The sequence below is a fragment of the Lepisma saccharinum genome, chromosome 16, assembly GCF_977018435.1.
Source record: "Lepisma saccharinum chromosome 16, izLepSacc3.1, whole genome shotgun sequence".
NCBI classification, from domain to species: Eukaryota; Metazoa; Arthropoda; class Insecta; order Zygentoma; family Lepismatidae; genus Lepisma; species Lepisma saccharinum.
In genome coordinates, this window is record NC_139244.1 from 19060650 (window position 1) to 19078602 (window position 17953).

Below are 17953 nucleotides of genomic sequence, written 5' to 3' on the forward strand. Positions count from 1 at the left end.
ATATTTTTATTTTATACTAAGTATTTGACCGGTTTGACGTTGTGTGCGTGTATTGCGTGTGTGTTTGCTAATGAACGTTAAATTCCATAATGCCTCCAGTTCTGTCGAAGTTGAAATCAAAAACCTTGCATAGCCAAGCTCGGGAAATTCTAAGCAACGTGCACGAGTTCATGAAGGAGGAAGCCAGTCATGGTGTTAGCATCCCAATAAAGCATTTTGGCAAGAGAGCAGCGAACAGCAGCAACAAATTGTTCATATTTCATAATTTTGGAATTATTCAAAATAAATAAATTATGTGGCTCCAACATCATTTCAACTCTGGCTTCGGCACGTGTTCTTGTAGAAATTGCATAGATGAGGCTGTCATTTTTGCTGCTTAATGCGATACATATTGTTTTCTGTGTTAAAATTGCCATGCTTTGATGGGTGACCAAGTTCATAGCAGGGCCGGCGGAAGGGGAGGGCGAACCGAGCGGCAAAATTTGAAGAGAAGAAAAAAATAAGCCTATTGAAAACTGTGATCGAGCGAGATATTCTTTTGCGCTGAATAGTATTGAAATAGCATAAGAAGTCTCATTATTTATTTTATATTTTGATGTTTTAGTTAGGAATATATTGATTTTCAATTTTCCGTTGCTGCGTAATGACCGGGGGGGGGGGGTCGAAATAGAGCGGCATCTGCCGCCACCTCCCAGGGAGGCAAAATGACTAGCGCCGGCCCTGGTTCATAACAAAAGAAAAAGCCGCGCAGCTCATCGTCTAGTGGCAGTATATGTACTTGTTATTGTTGTCGAAGCCGGCATCCTTTGTAAATGTACAACAAAGGCAACCGACTGTCGCAGATCTCAGAGAGGAAATAATAATACTGTTTGAGGAGGAGTGTTATGGTGCAATTGTAGCGGTTTAACACGTTGGCATGTTATTATCTGCCGTTGCAGTTCCATACCAGTGTATACGGGTTTTGGGAGCGAAAAGTTAGAACGCCACCAGTGCATTAATGCAATGAAAAATAATATATACGTATATATTTTTTTTTTTTTTGTTTGAAATCACTCAAATAAGGAATCGTATGAAGAAGTCTTCTTTGCAGCATTTTTGGTAATTTTACTTATGTGTTAGTTCATATTTTGCGAATTTTTAGTTCATATGTATGTAGCTACATACAAAGCCACTTGTTAGTACATATTAATCCTAGTCCTGGTATAATGCATGACGTTTAAAACTCAACGTTAGATAGACCTGAATTCTCTAATTTTATTGTGGTACGTAACAGCTGTGCTTCGGAGCACTGCAGCGATTTTTCTATCTGCTCCATTAGCAACACTGCTTCTTTAGTTGTTTCGCGCATCGCACGGCAGAATTAACTATGCTGGATTCTAAGAAAACGGACGAGGGAGCAACTCCGGGCTCCAAACTCTGTACTTTCGTAGACCGATATTCTAAGCGATAACTTTAACTTCCCGATCGTTCGTTCGCTCGTTTTTCTGAACTTATGATGCCTGCGGAGCTCTCTCGTGATAACCGGATTCAACGTAAACTGAAAACGACTAGAAACGGAGTTCTTTTGCAACTACTGACTTCGATGGAAAACGGGAAACAACAAAGGATATTTTCTCACGCGACTTATTTAAGTGAAATTCGAACTATCGGCCGTTACGACGGTTGCCTCGATGGCGTCCTTTGTCAACGGCAATTCTTAGGGAAAACGTTGATTCCTGATTTCCTTTTCTACTGCAATGTCAGCGGAGTTTTACCAACTTCGCTGAAGGTCGCTGTCGCGATAAGCTCTTAAGAAGCTCTTTTTCAATGCTTCAGCAGGACCCTTTTTATAACATGATTAGCTTATTTATTTATGATGCCCGGGCTTTAGGTTCGATTCACGCCTGCGGCGTGATACGCTATATAAACTGTTTTGTTTAAATTTTTGTCTTTGTTCAAGGCATTTTTTTAAATGGTCCACTAGCATGGTTCATTCGCCCAGGCCACCACCTTTCCTTTAAAAAATGGCGTTAACTCTAAGATGGCTGCTGCTATCTAGGTAACATGGCCTGAGGGGTTTTACCCAGTGATGTGCGTCCACGCGTAAACAACGATAGTCTACATTCTACACGTAGACTATGTTATACACGTAGATTACGTACTCTATGTAAACAACATGGCGAAAGGTGATAACTTAGCAAGGAGCGCCGTGGAATTAAAAGAAAATTATACTGCGTATCAGTTGCTGATGTGTGTGGAGAGCTTTTCATACTCTTTCTTTCAAATTCGAACAATTTCTCACCTAGGAAGAAACCTAATATAGGAAATATTCTAGTGCTTTATGGGGAAAAGACCACTCATGCCTCACGACTGCCATCTGTTGTTGTTTCTTGCATACTATTTATCTTCTTCCATAGTTGATAATAGAAGAGAAGAGGAATTTTGTTGTAAATAGGGTTCTTTTCATTTCGTTAGAAACCAATATAGTTGAAAATGTCACTTTCATTTCATGAAACCCTTGAAAATTAATTTTAATGCACTTTAGATTGTCTACGTAGTCTATGTAAACTACAACCCAATGTAATCTACGCGTAGATTACGTGTAGACAACGCATGTAGAATTAAACTTATAGTCTACGGCACATCAGTGGTTTTACCCCTCAACCACATCATGTTTTGAGACATTGGATTTGTTTGTATCAGCTCGTCTGTCTTTTAAAGAGCTGGTTTCAAACTATAGACCCACTCTGTATACGAATCTATGTAAATCTTCTAAATATATGTTCTACCACGAAAATTCATGCAGAACGTTTTCTCTAATAGTCATGAATATAATCATTGTCACTTTCTGTTGACAGTTATAATGAATTGGTAATGTGCAATATCTGTGTTTTTAATTGAAGTCTACATTAGCGTGTTCCACAAGTTAGCATAAACTATATACATAAACAATCGCAAATACACAACTTTTTATTCATAAAATACTAGAATATTCTTAGAGGATTAGTGAAACATAAATACAGACAAGTTCAAAGGACCGCCTTTTGCTAAAATATTGATTGATACAATTTGATGTTTTGTTTATGTAAACTCATTCTTGCAACAATGGGAGAAGACGTAAGTCTTCGGGCATTTTTTAATTTGATCTGCACACTTTTGATTGGTTTACAGAAAAAAATTCATGGACCTACGAAGGTTTAATGCTGAAATATATTTATTTTATTAACGTTCTACGCTCCTGCAATGAAGAGACAGGGGCGACATGCACAAGCAAGACCTCAAAACTTTGACCTCCTGTAACTGTAAAAGTATAATGCCCAGAGAAGAAAAATTGATATGGTCTCTTATCTAGGTCAAAGCTACAAGAATGCAAAATTTCGTTGAAATCCGAAGGTAATATTTCAAATTTGTATAGGGCGAATTGACATGGAATGACCATATTAAATGACATTTTGTGAAATGTGGAAGATCAAAATTAGAAGCTTTTCCTGGGCGCTTTGCTTACACATTGGGGCACCGATTTGTACTGACATAGTTAACCAGGACAAGTTAAAGTTACTGCGCTTATTCATAACTTAAATACACAGTCCCCAGTCTCTGTTGTTATTTTTTCATGTAGCTAGTTACTGAAAAAAAAACTAATCCATACCGTACTGTAACACACTAATGGAAAGAAAACTGCTTGACCTTAAATTTACGGTACGTTTGTCAGAAGTGACTGGTTGAAGTGAAATTGGTTGAAATTTCCTTTCCGCGCTTTCATGTCTCAAAAGCTATTCCAATAGCAAGTTTCTGATGGCTTCTCCAATACACCACAAACTGTCTTGGCAGGAGAATATATTTACAGAAAGCTTTTAAGAAGAGAACGCATCTCACAGGTCGATATACAAATACGACGAACAGCTAATGGACTCAGAAATAAACGTATAACGTCTCCATGGGAACGGAAACATCCAAACAGTCTGAAGAAAACAGGCAATATCACAACTCATCGATGTTGTTATATGTGGTAGCAAGCTTTCTTTGCGTCTACGCAATATTCTTGTCTATATCTTCCGTATAAGTCTTTTATGAGTTTCTCAAGAGATAGTACCTCCTACACACCGGATTCGTTTCTTCTCAGTATGCGCAAGCAACCACGGCGCGCCTTTACTGCGCATGCTCGACATGTCATAAAAAGTGATTAATCTATGTGGCAAAATATGAAATATCGAATAGGTATTGATTATGCATAAATATCTGATGAGTATTGAACCAATATGTAAATATATTAATATTCATAGAGTTAATTCCACAACAAATGTTAAACGCAAGAGATAATAGTTGTGTAATTTATTCTCGGAAGCATGTCAATAGCACGCGCCATCTGTGTTTATATTTGTACATCACGGTTCGGTATTTGCATTATTAATTAACTGAATTGTTGTTCTTTTTCCCCCAGCCATGGAACACGTTGTGCCGGCGAGGTAGCTGCAGCAAGGGACAATGGAGTGTGCGGCGTGGGCGTCGCTTACGACTCGAAAATAGCAGGTAAATATAGTTGGCATTGTTTCCCAGACGTCAGGGCACAACAATGGGAAGCCCTTCTGTGTATCTCTGCCCCCTGGCCCAGTCACAGCTGGTCGCTTTGTTTAAATTCTCGGGATGATAACAAACAGGAAGGTTCATGCACCTTTCCATAGATATAATACTCCCATGATAGTTCACTGCTGTACCATTTTCTCTCATACAAGGGTATACAAGGGTCCAATACCACCCATCCCAAAAATTGGTTCTAAATTATATACAGGGTGTACTGGTAGAGGACATTAAGGCCAACAACATTTGTTAGTAAGATTAGAGCCTTGTTTCTTAGCTACAACCCCTCGAAAATAGGCACTTTTGTACCCTGCTTGTATACAGCCACGCAGTACTCATGGTTGCCACTGCCGTCTACTTTTCCTATTTGAAAACACCAAATTCGTTAGTACGTATAGGTTAACACTTCTCCCACAAATCATGCATGTATCAACATTGCATCCTATGTTATGTTTTATGCATTAAAGAAGGGATTAGTAAGTTTGGTCTACAGGTGTTCACTCACCAGGAGGTGCCTCTTGCTGAAATTGGTTACACAATCTGCCCTCGGCGTACTGAAAATTTTATTGTTTTCCGACAGAAAATATTACTGTCAGTGGCAACCCTGAATCTATACTTCATGGCATACAGGATAGAACATTTTTCTATTTTCGAGGGCTCGTAGCGTCGTAACGAGATTTCAACTAGGCAAACATTAGGTAGGAAATATGCTTGTTTTGCTGTTGTCTACACTGTGAAAGTCCCTTCATGAATGACATTGTTCACTAAGTTTTCCAGGACAAAATAGTCTTTCCAGCATTAAGATAAACAACTTAACTAAGGCTGTGTAAACTAGCAAAACATCTAACAAACAATTGCCTCGTAATTTGCCACAATCCCTTGTATAACCCATACAAAAGTTTGCTTATGATTAAAATGCGCACATATTCCATTGTATTCTTTCTTAAAATACTTCGAAAGGGTCATATGTAACATTTAACTGACACATGCTCAATAGCGCTTTCTATTAAATCCTCTTCTCTTTCTGTTTCGTCTCTTACATTTTCTTATATCCTTTCTTCCTTTACTTCTTTCATCTTCCCTTTCCTTCTATTCTCTTCCTTTTTCTACCCCTTTTCTTTCTTTCCTCTTTTCTCTACACTTTTTCTCTTTCATTTCCTTCTATCACTTCCCCCAAATGTTCTTCTATCCCTTCTTATTCTTTTGTCTTCCCTTTCCTTCTATCCCTTCCTCCCTTTTCTTCTTTTCTCTTCTGTTTCCTTCTATGCCTTATCTTCTCTTATTCTTTTCTATCATTCTATCACTTCCCTTACTCTTCTACTTTTCTCTACCCTTTTTCTATTTAATTTCCTTCTATCCCTTTAATTTCTTTTATCTTCTCTTTTCTTCTCCTTACACCTTTCCCATTTTTTCTCTTCCCAATCTTTCCTACTTTATCTCCCTTTATTTTCCTTTTCCTTTAATTCTCGTACATATCGTTCCATTCCCTTTGTTTCCTTTTCTTATTTCCTCTGCTCCTCATTCCATATCTCTTCTTTCAACTTCTCTTATGCTTCCTTGCACTCTACTCTGCAAGAAGCAACTTTAGAATCTTAACGATTGGCCGGTATCTAATCTCAATGCTCTATAGCCCTTTGAAATGTTTTCCGAAATTATATTCTTTGGGTGCAATTAGGGGATTCTTCCCAGAGACAATACTGAAGAAGCTTTGAGAAGGGCCTTACATAAAGGGCTTCTTGAAAGGGCGGAATCCTCTCTCGAGAACTCCCAAGGCGAAAACCACACAGAAGTAGAATTCCTTTGGGCTTTCAGAGATCATTTCCATTCCCCCGAAACTCCCAAGCTCTCCTTGCTGATAAGCCTCGTGGATTAAAACTAATTCCAATGAGTTAAGAAGGGGAGAAATCTTCGAACTGAACCCGCTCTGATTCCACAAAAGGAATCTGGAGATGAATTTTCTTTACACTTGGATTTTTCGGCTTATCTCTTTGCCCCGTCACAGTTTCAAAGGCCGTTAGTGAAGCTTTGTGCTCCTAAGTAAGTGCACTAATACGTAACAGGCAAAGTCGCTTAATGCACATACCCGTTCTGTAACCGCGTGATGGAGTGGTTAGCACGAAGCCAGGGGGAACTGGTTCGAATCCCGGTCTGGGCATGAGCGTTCCTTGTGAATGTCCCTTCATAAGTTTCATCATATTATCGCACATACTCATCTTCGCGATTAGCCAAAAGTGGCAAAAACGCGAAGTAAAATAAATCAAATCAATAAAACAAACAAAAAGTTGTGTAACTCTGAGGCAGGCTATTATGGAACCAAGAAATTTCTGTTGGATTTTCACCCGACACCTTCAAACGCCAGAAAGGGACATGTAACGAACCTGGCAGGTGAAACATAGCATCAGTGATCTGTTTCCAACGTTCTGGTAGAACTCTGCGGCACGTTAACCAAAGAAGTCATCAAGTGCGGTGTGCACCTCGTCTGGGTTTCTGAACCGTCGCTCTCTGAGGTCACCCATGGAATCAAGCGGATTGTGATTGGATAGGGCAATGTCTGGGCAGTAAGGTGGATGCATCAGCGTTCCTCAACCAAGGCAGAGAATGGTGCCACGGATGACCTTAGCCTCGCACCCAAGGTATACTGGACCCATCGACCCACCTTATCCCGTTTTCCAAGTTGATGGATTCGCTGTCGAATGGTTTCTGCACTGACTTGGAATTCTTCTCGCAAGTTGCCACATGTTAGACCATTGTTCGCCTCAATAGCCATCTCCAGAGCCCCGTCGTTATCGCGGCGATTGGGTTCCAAAACCAGGGGGGACAAAGACAGTATATTTCCCTTTGTTGATAAGGTTTAGCATAGTGCGGGGACAAAAGTGGGAATCGCCCCTAATCGCAGCCACTGTCTACGGCTGTTGGTCTTCCAGCATGTGGTGCATCTTCCAGGGATTCATCGCTTTCCTTGAATTTTGTAAACCACCGTTGCACTATCCGCTCATTCACTACATTATTGCCAAAAGCCTGACATATTTTCTCTTCCTCTGCTGTTGCGTTTGTTCCAAGTTTAAACTCATACAGCATTACTCTTAACACACTGTTTGGAGTAACCATGCTTCACTTGTCCTCACTGGTGTTCACGTTCAACTGCACTGACCATAACCTGCAGCACTCTACTTCAGTGTTGTTTCAACAGCAAACGATTTTCAAGCAACCAGTTTCCACCCCTATTTTGCCATTGGACTCGTTCAGACAGCGCATGTGCAATTGCATTGATGGTCACTCTTAAGGCAGACGGGCTATAATTGGTTTACGTGCTTCATACTTTTCCCTCAAGAAAACTTAAATATGGTATAAATAATGTTATTATTATAAGGTAGTGATTGCTGCTACAACCTTTTCAAACATTGGCTAGTAACTTTTTGAGGTTGTAAATAATCTGTGGTGGTTAGGTTAGGCTTGTTGGGTTTGATTCTCTTAGAAGTAGAAGACGACGAAAATGGTTGTAGCAGCAACACCGACCTTTTTATAATTTATTTGGAACAACACGAACACTACAATAGTAACGACTAACTGGCAGACGTTTGTGCAAAAAAAAAAGATAGCGTATTGGTTCAATAAGCAAGATTGTTCGCTAGATTGAATCAAGTGTTGTTTGAATTTAATTGAAGGATTTGTGTAGCAAGACTAAGTAGTGTTTAGATTATAATCTATTGTGAAAGAAAAGGACAAAAGTTGATTGATAATAATCAAATCAATTACAATTTCAAACATTCAATATCCCTTTGGATTGTATAGAGATGTGTCTTAACTGTCTCGTTTATTTATCATAATGGATCAAAAGGAAATTGTTGAGGATGGACATAGTGCGATATGCAATAATACTATAACCAGTGATAATATGGATATAATATCATCTGATTCAAAACATGAAGAAAATGATGGAAATGATGTTATGGAGACTTCACACAAAGTAAATGGGCCGAATAAAAGAAACAATACAACACAAAATGAAATGGGTAACAAAACTTCTAGGATGGAACACACTTCCAATCATGAAGACAAAATATAGCAATATGACACAGTTGCCAACGAACCCTATTTAGTGATAATAGAAAGTAGACACCAACAGTTAGGAAATTTGCATCCAGTTAAAGTTGGATATATGTTGATGGATAATAATGTGAAAGTAAAGTATGTAGATCGAAGTGGACGAAATAGAGTTCGAGCATTATTCAACACGTCACAAGAAGCTAATAACTTTGTGAAAAATAAAGTGTTATTAGACAAGTTAGGAGTAAATGCCAGAATTCCTAAATCTTTAGTGGAGAAGGAAGGCCTTGTGTTTGTAATACCCACAGAATTTGAAATGCAGTATTTGGAAAGCAGTATAGAAAGCCCAGTGCTAGTGACTAAGATGGAAAGAATGAAGAAGAAAATATGGCGGAATGATGGGTCATTTAAGCTTGAACCTACTCAAGTCTTATGTGTGAGGGGACAGTTTTACCACAATACATAGCAGTTGGAAAACAAAAGTTTTGGTAGTGCCACGTGTAAAACCAGTGTTGCAATGTAATAGATGTTTCAGATTTGCCCACACAGGTCAACAGTGCAAGGGTAAAAAATTGTGTGTCCAAGATTATAATGAAGGAAACTGCGAAATGAGTGAAACATGTATAAATTGCAAAGGAGATCATAACGCTTGCAACAAAATGTGCTCAAAATATCAGGATGAAAAGCAAATTCAAATTATTATGGCCGAGAAAAAAATCTCATATTTTGAAGCAAAAGGTATGGTGACGGGAAATAATTCAAGAAATATATCATGTGAACAAAAAATTAAATTATTTAGGGATCAATTTCAGCATGAAACTGTTCGAAGAAACGGATTGGAATTCCCTCCCATCAAAAAGAGTTATGTGAATGAGAAGAATGCACCAACAAGTGATAGTTGCAAGGAGGGCAGAGAGAGTTATTGTGCGAGTTCTGTAACTCAAATGGCGGAACAGAAGAAAATATCGAAAAAGAATAATGGTCAAAAAATGAGAGTACAATACAGCAAAGTTGTTACATCACCTCCAAAGAAGATTATGAAAACGGCTACAAGACGTATTGTACAACTCCCACGGGAAAACAAAAAGGATGTGAATGTTGATTCTTCATCCTCATCAGACACAGAAAAAGAACAAATAAAATACAAATATCCAGTATATTTGAGAGAATCCCCTTTTAGTAAGCAAGAACAAAATATGTACAATATAAATTGCAGAAGATATTCAGATCGTAAATCAGTTTCTTGTAGACAAAAGGAAATATACCAGTCATTGTTGGACCTTTTACCAGACATGATTGAATCAGTTCGTGATTTAAATGATTCCAGGAAGAAACAGAAGATTTTAATTTCAATGCAACAAATTATAGGAAAGATAATTGCAATATTATCAGAAAGTTAAACTTGTAGAAGAGGATCAATAGGTATGTCTTTTATAGTGCAATGGAATATAAATTCATTTACAGCTAGAAGATTAGAAGTATTACAAATTATAGATGAGCATCATCCAGGTATATTGAGTCTGTCCGAATTTCGTGGTAGACAGCATCAATATTATCATATACCTCATTACGAGTTAATATCTAATTTACATACTAAAGATACAAGAGGTGTAGTTTTATATATACATGAAAGTATAAAATTTAAGATAGTAACATTACCAGAATCATTAGGGTTGATAAAATTATTTAATATAGAATTAATAGCAGTGAAAATTAAGATGAACACATTAGAGTGTACAATAGTATCAATTTATATTCCATCGAGTTATAAATCTCAACATATTAAAGTAACACACTTTAATGAATTATTATATTATGTCCAGGATAATGTCATTATCACAGGTGATATGAATGTTCATCATGAAGCATGGGGTTGTAACTATAGAGATGCATTAGGATGTAGTATTTTGGACTGGGTTGATGATCGATCATTACATTTCATGAACGATGGGTCAGCTACTCATTATCCATGCAATGGTAAATCACCAACAGCCATAGATTTAACTATTGTGTCAAATAATATAATAAATAAATTGTTTTTGGAAGTAGATTTTGTGAATAGGGGTAGTGATCATTTGCCAATTTTCAATACACTGTTAAATGATGCTCACTCAGTACCTAAAATATATTCATTACCAATTAAAGGTGGCAGGTTAAAAACATCGATTGGGAATTATATTCTGTAATTTTGGACTCTTATATCTCAATGGAAGATATTAAACAGGAACAAAATATAACGTGTCAACGTTATTTACAATTAATAACGTTTGCAATGGATATTGTAGCTGAACGGAAGAAAATTAATAATAAAAACAACTTTCCTACTATAAGTTGGTGGAATGATGAGTGTCAAGATGCAGAAGAAGAAAGAATAAGATTGTCTGAAATATTTGCTGAACAACCTTTGCCAAATAATTGGATAAATTTAAAACAAGCAATAGCTAAAGCAAAACGTATATTTAATAAAGCAAAAACGCAAGCATGGGAAGAATTCTGTGAATCTTTATCACCATCTGTTAAAACAAACACAATTTGGAAAAAAATAAATTATCTTAGGAAAGGACATAAAACTAGAGTTTCCTCTATAACAACAATTTGGCAACACCTTGTTATGTATAGAAATAAAAAAAATGAGATTATAAATAATATAAGTTCCAGTGATGAATTTATTCGGAAATAACATTGCAAGAATTAAGAGAAACCCTAAATAATATAAAATCAACTGCCCAGGATACGATGAAATGACATATGAAATCATAGGACATCAATCGGATAATGCATTAAATGTACTTGTAAATATTTATAATAATATTCTGAGAAATGGAAATCTACCACAAAACTAGAAAACACATGTGACACTACCTATGCTTAAACCAAATAAAGATCCAAAAGAAGCTGAATCATATCGACCTATTACGTTGGCTCCTACAATTGAAAAGATATTTGAAAGATTATTACTAAAAAGATTAGAGTGGTATTTTGAGAAGGAACAATATTTTTATCCAAATCAGTTTGGTTTTAGCATAAACAAGGGTTGTATTGATGCATTAGCAACATTAACATTGCATGTTCAAAATGCAATGTATAAGAAACAATATACGTTTGCTCACTTTATAGATACGATATACAATGTGCATATGATGGCGTTGATCCTCATATATTAATTGATATGTTAAATCGGACAAATACTCCGAAAATAATTAGGAAGATAATATGGAATTTGATGATAAATAGGAAAATATTATTTTGCTTTCAGGATACACTTAGTGGGCCCCGTACCACTTCACAAGGATTACCTCAGGGAAGCCCACTGAGTCCATTATTATTTAATATATATATATGAGAGGATTATTTCAATTTCATAATTCTACAATAAAAATAATTCAGTATGCAGACGATTTGTGTATATTAGGATCATTTTGTAACCCATATGAAGGTATTCAGAAAATAGAAAATATTTTTTATGAAGTGAAATGTTGGCTAGAGGGAATGAACTTTTATCATATCACAGAACAAGTCAGCAGCTGTATGTTTTAATAACAAAAGTGAACATTAATTTCCAAATACGTTGACACAAATTGCTGGTATTCCATTTCAAAATAAAATAAAATATTTAGGAATTAATTTTGATAGAAAATTGACGTGGATGGATCATATAAGGTATTTACAAGTTAAAGGTGAAAAACTTTTCAGCATGCTATAGATTTTAGCAAATACTAATTGGGGTGTTCACCCAAGAATAATGCTTTTATTTTACAAAAACCTTTTTAGGACTAAGTTAGAATATGGATGCAGCATATATGGAAATGCTACAGAAAGAATTCTAGGCAAAATATATAGTTTAGAAAGGAAAGTCTTGAGGAGATCATTGGAACTCATGAATTCACCTCCCAATGTTGGGATTTATTTAGAATCCATAGAGAAACCTTTTAAGTATAGATGCAAATGGATTACAAATAAATTTGAATTCAAGTGCTGGGGAACACAAGAACATTCAGTAAATCAACTTATGCAAGACCAATGGATTTTATATCAAGAGAACAAAATAAAGGGACAATATTCAACTTTCCTACAATGTAAAATAGAATTTCAAGATATATTTTCAACAATACTAACGCATAGCAAACATCCAATTTATGGAATTTCATATGACCAAATACCAGTAAGAAATGTTTCATTAACAAGTTATACAAATATTCAATCATATTTACAAAATTGGTCGAATTATAGATTCATATACACAGATGCATCAAAAAATAAAGAAGAAGTAGGATGTGCTCTTATTGACTCTTCTAATGTAAATATTAAAAAGTTTAGACTACCTGAAGAGTGTTCTATTTTCTCGGCAGAAGCATATGGAATATATCGTGCATTGACGTACATCAATAACATTCCAGAAAAAAGGATACTAATATTAACAGATGCTAAAAGTGTTTTGTACTGTGTACAATCGTCATATAAAAAGTTATATAAGGCATCAGCATTGGTGCTTTACATAATAAGATTATATGATACGTTAACTACAGAGGGAAGGACAATTCATTTTGCATATATGCCAGCACATTCAGGGTTCCATTATAATGAAGTGGCAGATAAAACTGCTAAAGAAGCAAGAATTATGGATCACAGAACGAATATATTATTATCATATACAGATATGTTACCAAGAGTTAAAAACAAAATTCAACAAGATTGGGAGATATGGGTCAAACAAAAATTTACATATATGGGTCGTTCATATAAAAATGTACTAAATTTAAACAATAAGACTCCGTGGTTTTATACAATTAATATACCCAGAAAGTTTTTAGTTTTAATACTAAGATTGAGATCAGGTCACATACGTTTAAATCACCATTTATATAAAATTAATGTAGTTAATTCACCTATGTGCAAGTGCAATCTAGACCAGGAAGATGCTAATCATGTTATATTTCAATGTCAACTTTATACCACTCAAAGGGATCTTATTCAAGAATTTAATAAGAAAAGGAATATCTCTCCCAACTTTTTTAGCCTCTTTAATATCGTTACCAGATGTAACAATTCTATTTATCATTTTTAGATTTTTTCATGATATTAATATAGAAATATGAAAATTGTAAATATTCAAAATCTGTAACTTGATATAGTCACCAGATATAACAATCGTATTTATAATCAATTTTAGATTTTGCATGATATGATGTAGCCTATATGAAAACTGTATATATATATTCAAAATTTGTAATTTGATGTAACAGTATCATATATGACATATTTTTAGGACACTTGGTGTAGAGCTGTTATAACAGCTAAAACCAATAAAGTATGAATGAATATGAATGAATGACTTTCTCGTACTAAGTGATATGGGAGTTAAAGCCTTAATGTACATCCATTAAGTCAGATGTTATATTAGATATTAAAAATAACAACCGTGTTTACATAAACGTCAAATATATAAAATCTATCCTATAAGCATTATATTATATCAGTTTGTTTTGCTCAAAAACATACAAAATTAATAATAAATATATTATGGGAGATCAGGATAAAACTATCATCTGGGGAAAAATTAACCTGCAAAATTTTTACTCTGTTAGTGATGCCATCTTACGGTAGAGTTATGAAGTCGTGTTCTCGTAGACAAAACCCGTCCTGCTTTACCATATAGGATGTTGTCATTTTAGGCCATTGTATTCCCCAGTAAAGAACACGGTATTTTCAGGATTATCTCAGAAACGGCGTATTTGATTCCGTTTCTCGCTGAATTTTCTTCCATCTTTTCGTATCACCGTCCCTGGAGTAACATCACCGCAAAAAATATGCCTGTGTGTCAAGGCCTCTTGCAGACGGGTGTGCGTCAAGTTAATAGTATTGCCCCAGCTGTGCTTGTGGTGTTATTTATGCGAAACTGCCGACATGATACATTGAGCGCTCAGTAGATCACCGTCTAGAATATGAGAGTGTGTCATTTTATCTAGAAGGCTAAATCTTATGCCCTAGGAGAGAGAGAGATCACTTAAAGAAAAGATGCAACTTGTTTAAAATGGCTTTCCCTTACGTATTGGTTTGTATCTTGGTTACTTAATGCTATTTCCTGTATATTTTAGATGAATCGTGACTATGAGGGTTTATTGATAAGATAGGACGAAACAGCCTCCCCGATGGCGTAGTGATAACGCCGTCGCCTTGAAGTCAAGAGGTCCATGGTTCGATACCCGGTGGAAGTACATGGCATAGTGGTTCGGATCTCACTTTTAACTGTAGGTCCAGTCCCAATTAGTCTTTCTGTGCATAAATTGGGCTTAAGCCAATAGTTCAATCACGAAGGAAGAAAAAGTGAGATTTTTGGACAGATATACGAGGAATGGTCGAAAAGAAAGAATGCAAAGCCTGACTCACGTAAAGGGATGCTTTATATCTACATCTGCCCTCCGTTTCAGACATGTATCCCAGCGCTTCAGGATGCCTGTCTGGTAGAAATTGGGGATCTGTTGTCGAAGCCAACCCCTTATTTCGAGCTATACAAGTTCATCATTGAGATAATTACCATTCTAGAAACCACACCTCTCATCCAGAGATTTCACTACCAATATTTATTCGAAGTTGGCACCTCTGCGTGTAGGAGTGTAATTACTTTTTCAAAGCAATTGTAAAACAGTTAGCTACTCCAATATCCATATGCAACTATTTTTTAATTTGAACCGTACGTTGTTTTTCTTTTTTGATTTGGGGAAAAGCCTATGCATAGCTTAGCTACTTACATTGAAATGCATCTTCTTTAAGGAGAAAAGTTGTTATCTTAAAGCCAGTGGCGGCGATTAGGGGCGGTGAGGGGGGGCAGTAGCCCCTCTACTTTGTGCCACTTTTGCTCTCGCGCTATGCTAAACCTTATCTACCAAGGAAAAGCAAACTGTCCTTGCCCCCCCCCCCCCGCCCCCAGTTTAACCAAATCGCCGCCACTGCGTTAAAGCTATTGTGCTTGTGAAACAGCTTACGTAATTATCTTAAAACGAAAGCAAATCTGTCATATTGCAGTGTCGACCAAAATATAATCGCCTAGGGATTTCGTTTATGAATCAAAACCTGGTTTAGTGTGTGTACCCTTGCTTATTAACATATTACTGAGGCTGCAACACTTAGTCATGCAATTGTGACCTTGTCGTCAGAAAAAAAAAATGAAGGGGGATGAGCGAAGGAACATTTTGATTTAGCCTAACGTCATTTGTCTTCAAAACCTTTCTTTTATAAGGCAATAATGGTTTTTATTACAAAGTTTTATGTTACCATAAATATGCAACTACTCTTATGTTATTTAGTAGGGTCACGAAAATGTAACAGCACCATAAAACTATTTTCTCCATCCATCTTCTTCATTTCCTGTTGAAATTTATACACCCATCATGCCAGAGGAACATTACGGATAATAATTTGTGATATTACTTTTTTCCAGGAATTAGGATGTTAGATCAGCCTTATATGACAGACCTGATTGAGGCGAACTCTATGGGCCATGAGCCGAATCTGATTGACATCTACAGCGCTTCATGGGGACCCACGGATGATGGGAAGACAGTGGATGGCCCGCGAAACGCTACCATGAGGGCTATCGTGCGTGGGGTTAATGAGGTAAGTACTGCTTTGTTGCATGTCCGTTATTCCATTGTTGATTACAATTGCGATGATTTTTATAGGAAACTATCTGATTACCCGGCGTTGCCCGGGTGTTTATTTATCCCAATCTTGTATTAGACAGGAAAATAATGAATTCTAACTATAGTGTAAAATGTAACTAATTTTAAATGTGATCGTGAATGTCACCAATTAGCTTAGCGACTCCGAAAACTATGGATTCCGCACTAATCTAGGTCATTTGTGGCATTTTATTTTTCACCCCCTCTCACCCGCCATGCCGATAGGTGATGAACTTGGAGATGGACCGCATTGGGAGTGTCACGAAAACTATGGATTCCATTCGCAACACAGCCTGAATGTTAGACAACCCGAGAAACACTTTCGTTGTGCGGATTGCATAGAGTCACGGATGTCTTTTTGTGCGGAATATAATATCGGTGTTTCTCGATTGTTTTTACATGTCACCCTTTCCCACCCACCCCTAGGGGTGCCAGGGTGTCTTACCCCTACAGTATTTATTTCCAGATTGCAAGTGATACGTGTACCAAGTTTGGTTGAAATTGCTCCAGGCGTTCGAGAGTTATGCCGGAACAAACAAATATACACACCCACACACACATACATAACATAACATAACCCTACAGCTCTACAGCACCATGGCGGGCCTTGGCTTACCTACCGACTGCTGGTCTCCCTCCCACACTGTTCCGCCGTCACCTGTTATAGCGTGGAGGTCTCAGACCAGTGTTGGGGTGACGGGTGATCAGCCCGACGAACCCCCAGCCGTTGTTGTAGGTCTTCTTGACCAGGTTACGCTCACTCACTCGGAGCTTCCCAATTTCCTCACGATGGTGGGTTGCCACCGGCCCTATACGTAGGCCGAATAAATTCCGACCAGAGCCGGATTCGAACCTACGCCGTCCCGCAGCGTTCGAGAGTTATGCCGGAACAAACAAATATACACACCCACACACACATACATACATTTTTATATTGAAGTTAGTATATTACAGGCGAATGTAATATCAATCAAAACGCGAACATATCTTAGGGTACAGATATGTAGAAAGCTTGTGGGGCCTTGTAATCAAGGGGTCCCGGGTTTGATACCCGGTGGAGGCACATAGTGGTTCGGGTCCCACTTCAAACTGTGGGTCCAGTCCCGATTGGCCTTACTGTGCATGAAGTGGACTTTAAACACCAACTCAAACAAACAAAGCTTGCGATCAGAAGACTTGTTGCTTTTACTTGTGGCAGCTTGTTTCAAGACCTTCAAAGATAGAAAGTGCTTAATAATCCATAAAATGCTATGTCAAAATCTTGGTTGGTTAGTGTGAAAAATATTTTGCCAATGCGCCAATTTATGTGGTAGACACCCATTATAGATCGAAGAGGGTGTAAAAACTGACGTTGACCCTCTTCAGGTTCTGTTCCTACATATACGTAGAATATGGCTTGACGAGAGCATATGCCTGCGCAGTGAGTATAGTTGGTAGTGGTAGAATTTGTATTACATAAGTTTATTTCAATATATTGCTGCTCCATTGTTACCAGCGGCTAACTTTGAACCATCTATATAAGCCTATGTGAATATAACCATGCTGAATGTAGAGTGGGATGCATAAGTATTACCAAGCAATTTGTCCATCACTATGTTTATTCTTTTTGTTTTATGCAATGAGAGCTTCAAAGAATTGAAACTCTGCAGCATCATACGCAAAAATGTATG

The 17953-nt window shown here is 37.1% G+C and overlaps 1 protein-coding gene across 1 annotated transcript in view; it reads left to right on the forward strand.

The window, feature by feature from the left end:
- Positions 1-17953, forward strand: part of amon (prohormone processing protease amontillado) — a 322809-nt gene that overhangs the window by 252056 nt on the left and 52800 nt on the right. Inside the window, exons 7-8 of the mRNA XM_083137814.1 lie at positions 4421-4509; positions 16043-16218. Coding sequence (XP_082993940.1) covers positions 4421-4509; positions 16043-16218 — 265 coding nt within the window. The remainder of the gene's footprint in view (positions 1-4420; positions 4510-16042; positions 16219-17953) is intronic.